Genomic DNA, 10,873 nt, shown 5'->3' on the forward strand with positions numbered 1-10,873 from the left:
TTAAGAAGTTGGTGAAGGAGCCCACATTCTGCCTTCTTCCCCACCCCTCCCCACCCCACTCCAAGGCTGTGGCTATAAAACCAGCTGAGGAGATCCAGGTCAAGTCACCCCCACCACTTAGATCTGATCAAAAAAAACAGTCAAACACCCAAATGAGATCCAAGCTGTCAAAATTCAGAGGATAGGCAATCCCCTAGTTTGCCAGAGAAAGCAGAAGCATCTTACTCTGAAAAAGTTCTAGGAAGGTACCATTTTACCTGCATTTTTACCTAAAGAGATTGACAGGATTACTGTGATACAAATATAAGCACCAAGGTCAATGTCACTGGTGTGATAGTCAGCAATAAAAGGAGGCTCCAGGGGACTCACAGAAATCATTAACCTGATTCTATTTCTCTGAAATGCTCAGAAAGCATGAGCAGTATCTTTCTTTTCCCTCCAAAAGAAAGTGTTAGTAGCCATCATTCTGGACAGCAGGGCACTGTTCTTCTACCTACCCTGGGGCAAGAGGAAGCCTTAGAGACACTTCATTGGTCTCAGATGTCAGGTCTACTCACCCAGGAAAGCACCTCACCCAGCAAATCACAATACAAGAAAGTACTCATTAACCACCCTAGAGGGCAGATCCCAGAGTCAGGTGATTTCAAGCTTTGGGTGCAATATAATTTGAAAATGCAGCTCAATTCCAAAGGTATTGTGCATGATCAATTCTACAAATATTTTTTTAAGGTGGTATCAGGAACTAAAAGCTAAGCCTTGAGAAACCTACAAATATAAAGGTCTTCTCCATTGTTATCAATATACTTGGATAAATGAATACTTCAGAATCTTCTGCATAAAGTGAAAGCAGCTTCAAATCAATCTCTGAGCTTCTACTCAGCCTCTTTCATGGGGAAACCTTGAATTCTAGAACTCATAACTCTCACCCACAGTCAGTTTCACTTGAGAAGGGAATATTTCTTTGGGGCTCCCCTAATCACAAATAGACCTGAGAAAAAGGATATAGTCACAAATGTTTCATGCACCACAATTTGTAGATGAAGTTCAAGATGTAGCACTATGAAGCACTAACCAATTCAACAAATTGATTATTATAAAGGAAGGTACCTTGGCCAGAAACTGATAGAGGCTTACAGTCCGATTGAACCCAAATCTTAAATCTTTGCACAGCCTTATGCATCTTCTTCCACCATTGTATACTCCCCAACCTGTACTCTGGCTCCAGAGGACACAGTTGCAAAACACAGAAAGACTGGTGTCAGTGAAAATGAAGTAATAATTTCTGAAAATTTGCCCCACTATACAAGTATTGAGAAAAATCAGCAAAAATTTCCCAAATCTGCTTTTTTCAGAACTCTTTAATGAAATGTTTATAGTAATCCAAGAAGCATTTGGTGAATAAAATTAGCTGAATCTTGGTAAGAACAGTGAGTTTTATGGTATTTTAACTTGTTCTACTTTCTAATCTCTGTCCCCTAACACTATGGCAGGCTTGAAAAGTAACAACTTATATGCCTAGTAATGGGGGCCAGAAAACTTGTGCAAATTTTCATCCCAAAGAGGAGTTATTGTTTCACTTAATCTTTCCTAAAAGGCCCAGTTTGAAAGGTTTGCCCTCGTGTGATATCATCCAGTGTTTAAATTTCTCTCCTGGGGAATGTTTTTCAAATGTTTTACTATCATAACTGCCTATGTTCTCACAGGTGCCACTGGAGCCAGCAATATGCTAACCAAAAAGCTTAAAAGGCTAAACTGAGGAATGACATGGACTTAGGGGCTTTGAAAATAATTGTCATATTCCTGGAAATCTAGACCATGCAAATGCCCAGTATGGTGAGCATATTCAGGAAAGAACCTGAAAAAGTCCTAAGCTCTCACTTCTGACTGACCATTTATGCCCTGTGCAAACAGGAACCAAATGTGGAAACAGTTATAAACTGCCTGTACAAATGTTGAAGCTGTGCCCCAACATGTACAGAGTCCTCTACAAAGATGGGGAGACTTATTAGTTACAGGCATTCAAGGAAATCTCTATCCAGTTATTAGTTGGCTAACCTAACTGAGCAGAGATATCAGTGCCCAATGACAAAGATATACATACTTTACAGAATTTGCTTAGAAAACTCACTAAGCAAACAATAAGCAGTAACTAAAGCAAACCCTGGGAAGTAAGGAGTTGCCACATCATAGAGCATTTGGTATGTTCAGTTCTCAACAACAAAAAATATATGACATTCAAACAAATAAAAAAAAAAAGGTATGACTTCTTCATATACAAAGAATAAGCAATAGAAACTGTTCCAAAGGAAACTCAGACTTTAAATCAGTTATTTTAAATATTTTCAAATAAATGAATGAATTTATCAAACTAAAGTATGAGAATATGAATAATGAGGTAAAACTATAAAATGGCATCAAACAGAAATTATAGTCTTGAAAAAAATAAATGAAACAGAATTCATTAGGGTGAAATAAAAAGATATTTGACAATAATTTTCATCCATAGGAAAAAATAAAGACAGTAAACGTAACTATACACATAAGTATAAAAGACGTGGATGTAGTTTTCATTTATAAGCCTTTTCCTCTATCTGATTTAAGGACAACTGCTTTATGAAATAATTTAGGATAAAAGAAGGCTTTAACATAGGAAGTGAGAAACAAACAAAAACTCCCTATAAGATTTTAGAAAATAAAAAGCAAAGTGGTGAGTTTGAATCTTACCTTATCTGTAATTAATGTGAATCATTCATTCAAAAGCAAGATATTTTTTTAATTCAAAAATACAAATAGTTTGAAAGTAAAAGAATGGTAATGATACATCATGTAAACAATAAATTAAAGAATGAAAACTAGAATAGCTATTCTAACATCAGACAAATAAACCTTAAGACAACAATTGTTATCGGATCAAAGGACATTTTATAAAAAGATCAATCTATCAAGAAGAAATAATAATTATAAACATGTATGAAACTAACAATAGAGCCTCTAAAATACCTCAAGAAAAATCAATAGAATTAAGGAAATAAACAATTGAACGGTAATACTTGGAGACTTCAATACTCTCAACAATAGGTAAGTCATTAAACAGACATTAAGCAATGATATAGAAGATATAAACAACATTATAAACCAACTGGACCTAAGAGACATCTACATCTACAGAACACACCTCCCAACAAGACCAGAATACACATTCTTCTCAAGTGCACATGGAACATTTTCCAGGATAGGCCATATGCTAGGTCACAATAATTAAAAGAATTGAGATCATATAAAGTATATTCTCACACCATAATAGAAAAAATTATAAATAAACTACAGAAGGAAATCCAAAAATATGTGAATTAAACAACATGCTCCTAAAGTACCAGTGGATTAAAGAAGAAAGCACAAAGGAATTTGTAAAATAATTTGAGAATTCAACAAAAACTCAACATACCAATATTTATGGGATGCAGTACAAGCAGTTCTCAGAGGACGTTATAGCTGAAAATGTCTACATTAAAATATAAAATCTCAAAGCAATAACCGCTTAATAAAATAGAAACAGATGAGCAAACTAACTCAAAGCAAACATTACAAAGGAACATGTATAGACAACAGAAAAAAAGGTGAAACAGACAAGGGGAAGGAAAGAAACAAATCTGAAAGTTGATTCTTTAATGATATAAACAAAGTTAATAAATAAATACTTAGCTAGATCAACCAAAAAGAAAACACACCAACTATTAGAATCAGGAATGAAAGGAAGTATTACCATTAAATTAAAAGGAAATTGTAAGGGTACACTATATTTTAAGCCAGCAAATTAAATAGCCTAACTAAAATGGACAAATTCCTTGAAAGAAAAACTACAAAAACTAACTCAAGAAGAAATAGAAAATCCAAATGAACCAGTAACAAGTAAGGAAACTGGGCTGGTTATTTTGGATCCCTTGGATAAGATGGTTTTGAGGTAAAATTTACCAAATGTTTAAATAGCATTTACACCAATTGTTCACAATGTCTTCCCCAAAGTCAATCAGGAGGGAACACTTCTCATTTCATTCTGTGGGATAAGTACTACCTTGATACCAAAACCAGACAAAGACACAAGAAAAATACAGACCAAAATCCCTTATGAATACAGTTGCAAATGGCCTTGATAAAATTGAACCTAGCAGCCAATAAGAAAAGGTCGGTTTATATCCAAAAATCAGTGTGATATGTCATATCAAAAGAATGAATGGAAAACTATGCATGAACAGTTCAATGAATGCAGAAAAAAACACTTGACAAAATCCAGCACACTTTCATGATTAGGTTAAAAGATTTCAACAAAATAGTAAATAGAACTCCAATTTCATTAGAATACCAGAGCTAAAAGACTGAAAACTATGCCTCTAAAGTCAAGGTTAATACAAGGATATTCAATCTTGCCATTTCCTCTCAACATTGTACTAGACGTTTGAGTGAGGGCAATTTGACAAGAAAAGGAAAGAAGTAAAACTGTTTGTCTATTACATATCATCCATTTCCTAATATATGTAGAACTCCCTAGAGAACCCTCCTTTCCCCGCACATGCCAAAAAAAAATCCCTACTGTATCTAGTAAATTAACTCAGCAAGGTTGCAAAATTAATATACAAAAACCACTTGCAATGAGCAATCTGAAATTAATAAACCAATTCCGTTTATAATAACATCAAAAAGAATAATCAATAATAAATTTTACCAAAGAATGAAAACTACAAAACATTTTGAAAGAAATTAAAGACCTAAATAAGTGAAAGGACATTAGAAAACAAAATTGTTAACAATATCCTCCCCACCAAACTGACCTACAGTTTTGACACAACTCCTATAAAAATTCTAACTTCTGGGCCCTCGCTAGTGGTGTGACAGGTTAGGACACCACAGTGCAAGCTCACTGCAGCCGCTTCAGTGTCAGTTCAATCCCTATCCCTGGAGGTGACACACATGGCACAGCAGGTCTCTCCTGTCTCACCCGTTGCTCCCTTCAGCAGTGTACTTCATCAGCTGGCCTGTTCTGCTCCCCACTCTGTCTCTGGTAAATCTTCTCACCATCCCTGCACTTCTGGCCTATACCCCAGTTCTGTATGCATAAATCTTAAAAAAAACCTTTAATAAATAAATTCCAACTTCCTTTTTATAGAAATGAGCAAATTTACCCTAAATTTAATATGGAAATGTGAGGGGCCCAAAATAACCAAGACAACTTGTAAAAAAAAAAAAAAAAAAGTCAGAGGACTCAGGTTTCCCAATTTCAAAACTTACTACAGGGTGACAATAATCAAAACTATGTGGTATTGGCATATGGGTAGACATTTACATCAATGGAATAGAATTCAGAGTCCATAAGTAACTCTATATATCCATAGTGAATTGATTTTCAAAAAGACTGCCAGGATGATTCAGTGGGGGAGAGAATAATCTTGTCAACATATACAAGAATGGCTTGATAGTCACATCACAAGTCGTTACACTAAAATAGATGATAGTAAGGATGTGGAGAAATTGGAATCCTTCTACATTCCTGGTGAGATTGTAAAAGTATGTAGGTAATTGGGAAACTACCTGCTTGATAATTCTTCAAAAGTTTGAACAGTTATCATATGACCCAGTAATTCCACTCTGAGGTATATGCCCAAGGGAATAGAAAATGTAAGAATAGTCACAGCAGCATTATTCATGAGTCAAAAAGTGGAAACAATTCAAATACCCACAACAAACAACATAAACAAGACTGGCATATTCATATAATGGAATACGGTTTGGCAAAGAAAGAAAAGTAAAGCAGATTTCATGCTACAACATGTATGAACATTGAAAACATTATGCTAAATGCAAGAAGTCAGGCAAAAGGCCACATAGCGTGTGCTTCCACTTATATGAATGTCCAGAGCAGGCAAATCCATAGAAACAGAAAATAAATTAGTGGTTGTCAAAGGGGAAGGAAAATGCAAATTGACTGCAAATGCTATGGGATTTCTTTTGGAGATGATGGAAATGATGAAAATATTCTGGAGTTCGAGAGAATGGTTGCACAACCTAGGGAGTGTACTAAAATCCACTGAATTGTACCCCCTAAAGTAGTGAATTTCAAGGTATGAGTCATGTCTCAAGTCTTTAAAAGGCACACATAGGGGAAACTGAGCTGCATAGCTCCTAGAATCACTACAAAGACCAGCAGCAGCAATTTGGGAAGTGAGGAGGCCTTCTCGGGACTGAGTGGTAAATCCGGAGCCCAGCCAGGGGTGACACCTCCACATATAACTTGTCCACCACAGCCAACTTCCTGGCCTCACTGGGCCTTATAGGACGCTGAAAACAACCAGGCCAAGTGGCCCAGCATGCTCCAGATGGACAACGGAGTCCAACCTTCTGACCCCATATAAGATTTGATTTTAAATGATTCCATTTTCTTAGTTTAAAACTCAAGAATCAGGGCCTCCCTGGTAGCCTGTGGTTGTCTCAGTGTTACCATAACAATGGGCCCTCCAGCAGCAAAGCAGCCTGAGTTCCATCCCCAGCCAGGGAGCTGACCCACATGGCACAACATCCTCTCCTGTCTCACCTCCTGCTCCCCTCAGCAGTGTACTTCAGTAGATCAACCTGTTCTGCTCCCCACTTGGTCTCCGGTGACTCCTCTCAACCCCCTGCACCTCTGGACTATACCCCAGTTCTTGTACGCATAAATAAAATAAAAATAAATATTTAATAATAATAATAAAATAAATAAATACTACTCAAGCATCGATATGGACATATATTTGATTTTACACACATACATATATATTTAGTCATTCCATCTTAGTGAGACACAGAGTTATCTAAGTTTCTCATGGAGATAGTCATCTTATCAGGCCATCTCAAGTAAACAATGATCATCAGAAATTTGGAACTGAATAAATTGAATAAGGGCACTTTAGTTGCCTCCCCTCCCCCCCAACCTGGAAATGAAGATTCAGGGATGCACTCTGAAGGTAGTGATGGGCACAGAAGGATGGGACAGCCTCTGTGCATGGAGAGACTGGGCCCTCTCCACTTGAACAAGTAGGATTAGTCAATATGGGGAATTCTGTAAACCAGTTAACACCATATTGAAGTGAGCCAAGGTTGGGGTAGTTATAGCATGAACTGGACAGATACAAGTCAGGCCCTTCCTCTCCCCATCCACTAGCTCATCAGAAGCAGAAGAAAGGGAAGGAGTCAAGGGGCCAAGGGAGGTGCCCAGTCTAGTGGTCTGGGCTCAGGGCCCAGCTGTGCTTCATAGTCCTGTACTATCCTGGGGCCTCTGGCTGCCATCTTAGTTATACCTTTCCTGGCTCCTCTGTCAAAGGGCCACTAGGCATACTCCTGAGGAAAATAGGGGCCTGCCTGGCAGATGTGAGGACCAGAGTCCAGCAGCCCTGCTCTGTACTATTCAAGCATAGGGCCCAGCCTGTGACCTGCTACCTGCTACACTGTGGCCTCTGTCACTAGTAGTCATGTGATGGGTGGGACTAACTCTAGAGTAGGCGGAACCAATGAGCTCCCCTGCTGTGTCAGGGACTCCATTTAGAGGCACATCCCTGAGAGGCTGGGTCCCTGGGCCAGGAGTGTAACCTGCCTGAGCCTTCAGACCCTCCCTGTGGAGCAATGGTGATGTGGAAGTCCCTATAGCTGTGACAAAAATCTCATTGTTTTTAGGATCCAAAGTTATGAGCTTCATTCAGGCTCCTCTTCACAAACAGACCCTCTCCTTCTGCAGCCATACCAATGTGCAAGGCCTTGTTTACTCTTCTGCCTCAGCTCAGCCCTCTCTTGATCTTCAGGCTCTCATACCTTCTGCTCTCCCAGCATTTCCCCTTAGACTTACCATTGTACTCCAGATGCCTCAAGGCCCAAACTAGGTCGGCATCTGTACCCAGCGCTGCCACCCAAAACTAGGCATCCTTCTGCATCCATCCTCTGGGTCTAGTCCTTGTTCATTCCATCTGCCAGAGTCCCTGGGTCTGGCTCCTCTTCTCCAGCCCTGCGGGGGAGTGGTTCCCTGCTGCTTGCCTCCTGAGAAAACTCCTTCCCCACCCCTCCTCAGAAGCCCTACTCTATACAGCACCCTCAGGAGTATTTCCAAAGTACCGGGCTCTGTGTCTCTCTCAGGTCACACTGGCTGCCCCCATCTTGCGTTCCCATCCTGTGGAGAGCTGGTAAAATGCGCAGCTGGCAAGTAGGCCCCTGAGAACCATGTGGTGTATGGTGAGAGGGTTGTTGCCAAAGACCAGTCCACCTCTGGCAGCAGGCATGATACAGGGAGAACCAGATTAGGCGTGAGAGCAACCCTGCCTCTGGTGGGGCAGTAGGCTCAGAGAGGGCTGCAGAAGCAGAATGAACACAGGACTCCACCACTTCCAGGATGAGAAACCTTGCTGGTGCAGGTCCAGTCACAGATCTTGGCACCTACTGACATTGTGTGTGGTTGGCAGCTCCAAAGGAGGGAAGCTGAGCTCACAGGCTGTCTGGCTTTCACAAGAACAGGGGAATACCCTTAGGCAAAGACTGAAGGGCACTGTCAACCTGTTTCCAAGGGCATCTCTGACAAGTGGCAATGTAGGTGTTTTCTTTCTTTTGCTGTTTCTGGCTTTTCCTAACTCTAAGGTAAGCAGTGTTACTTTTGCAAAGAACACCTGAATCAGAATCTTCCAAAGGCTCACTCTGCTGATTCTCCCAGGATATTGGGCTCTGGGGCCCTGCAGTCATCAGGGCAAATTGGTCCTGTCCCCACCCTACCTGCCTTCCCAACATCTTTGCTAGGCAGTGCACAGGCTGACCTGATGACCTCCCTGTCCAGGGAAGACCTAAGGGACACAGAGGACAGGACTCTGCCCAGAAAACAGATGCATCTCTGATGGTCTCACTCCCTAGGGGAGCCCCAGCCAGTGTGACTTGGGGGACCCACAGAACCCTGAACTTTGGAGAAACCCCTGTGGGTGCTGTGTAGGACTTCTGAGGAGGATTGGGGAAGGAGACTGCTCAGGAGCAAGAAGCAGGGAGCTGCTCCTCAGCTGGGTTGGAGAAGAGGAGCCAGACCCAGCAGCAATGCTGGCAGCATGTTGTTCGAAGAACAACCTCCTACACAGCCTACCCCACCTCACGCCAGACTGTGGCTGTCCTGGTTCTGCCTTAGTTTCTCGCTGTCTTGTTCAGCTGCCTGGGGAGCCCTTGGAGAGGCCCTTTCCAGGATGTCCTGAGAAGAGTGAGCACTGGCCTTCTGGAATAACCGTTTCTTCCAACTCACAACACAGGCAGTGGTCTCGGGGCATTTCCAAGTCAGGGGAGCTGGTTTTATCTGCAGGCTCAGGCTGAAGGGAGGACTGAGGGGTGGGACATGAATGGATGGATGTGTGGCACAGATGGCAGCACAGATTATTACAGGCCAGGTGCCCTTTTGGGCTAGGCCACCACCCTGCACATCACCAGACTAGGGACAACCACCCTGCCCTCCATGGTCACTCCACAGTCCTGGCTGCTGCCCTCCACCCTCAATGCTCATTTTCCCAGTGAAGCCACAGGGTGTCCTTGGACTACGAGGTCCAAACAAGGAATCATAAAGAACGGCACAGTTCTGCTAGTGCTTGGCTGGAAGGGGGCCCCTCAGAGGACTCAGAAGCCAGCCCCTCCCACCCAGAGTTGAGTCATGCACTTGTACCCAGCCATGTTCTAGAAAGGACTTAGAGGCCAACACTGACCAGACCCTGACAAGCATGTGATGGGTGTCAAGAGTGAGTCAGCCTCTGAATGTATGTGTTACCTCATCTACAAAAAGTTAACATGGGGGCGAGAACAGAGGCTAGAGAAGAACTTGAAGGGCTCCCTGCCTCACCGGTGCAGCTGGGGTACAGCTCTGACTGTTCTGCACAGCCCCTTCACCACCTTTACCACTGTCACCACTTGCCTTGCAGAAGAGGGGTGCAACTTCATCCAGGACCACATAGCTGGGGGTCAGGTAGCTGGGACTGAGTCCTTCCTATTTAGTTGTTAGTGACTGCGGGGAAAGTCCCCTGTCCTCTTGGAGCCCAGGTTCCTCATTAGTGAAAAAATACTTGGACACACTTTCTAGGAGTCAGCAGTGGGGTGGGCAGGAGATTCACCTGCCACTGCTGCCCCAGGCCATCAGAAGGAAGAGAGAAGAGATACCCCCACGTTTTTTGAAGGTATAATTGACATATAACATTCTGTTAGTTTCAGGTATACAAAACAATGATTCGATATTTGTATGTACTGTGAACTGAGCACGTTGTAGTTAATATCCATCAGCACACAATTACAATTTCTTTTACTTGTGCTAAAGTCAAGATGTGTCTTGGTGCCTCTCAAACAGCATTCTGAACCACAGTGACCGCGTTCCACACGACCTTCCCAGGGCTGGAAAGTTCGTGCCTTCTAAGCTCCTTCACCCATTGTGCGGCCCCGACCCTGGCAGTCTCCCAGTCTTGACAGGAGCTGCTACAATGGCGGGGTGAGGAGGACCCCGGGGCTGCCCGCAGCCAGCCAGCCCCGCTCAGGCCGGCCCGGTGGGAGTCTGTCCCCAGTACCACCCTGGGGACCTGGCGGGTAGGGGAAGGGGCTGTTACCTTCCCGTCATGATGGCTGCGCGCTGAGCTGGGGTCCCCTTCGGAGTCCCGCCGCCGCCGCCGCCAGTCGGGCGCCGGCCAGCAGGTCCCGGGCGCAGCAGGGAGACGCCCAAAAAAGGCCAAAAGCGGCTCCACCCGAGATCCCAGCCCAGCCGGCGGTGGAAGGGGGGTAGGGAGACAAGGGGGTCCGCCTGCCCCTCGGCGCTGGGGTGGAGCAGGAGCTGGGTCGCGCAAGGGGGCGGCGGGGGGGG

The 10,873-nt window shown here is 43.1% G+C and overlaps 1 protein-coding gene across 1 annotated transcript in view; it reads right to left on the reverse strand.

The window, feature by feature from the left end:
- Positions 1-10,842, reverse strand: part of LIMS2 (LIM and senescent cell antigen-like domains 2) — a 31,994-nt gene extending 21,152 nt beyond the window's left edge. The window contains exon 1 of the mRNA XM_004694876.2: positions 10,623-10,842. Coding sequence (XP_004694933.2) covers positions 10,623-10,633 — 11 coding nt within the window. The 5' untranslated portion in view covers positions 10,634-10,842. The remainder of the gene's footprint in view (positions 1-10,622) is intronic.
- Between the last annotated feature and the right edge of the window lie 31 nt (positions 10,843-10,873).

The sequence above is a fragment of the Condylura cristata genome, unplaced genomic scaffold, assembly GCF_000260355.1.
Source record: "Condylura cristata isolate star-nosed mole 26May11 unplaced genomic scaffold, ConCri1.0 scaffold00049, whole genome shotgun sequence".
Classification (NCBI taxonomy): domain Eukaryota; kingdom Metazoa; phylum Chordata; class Mammalia; order Eulipotyphla; family Talpidae; genus Condylura; species Condylura cristata.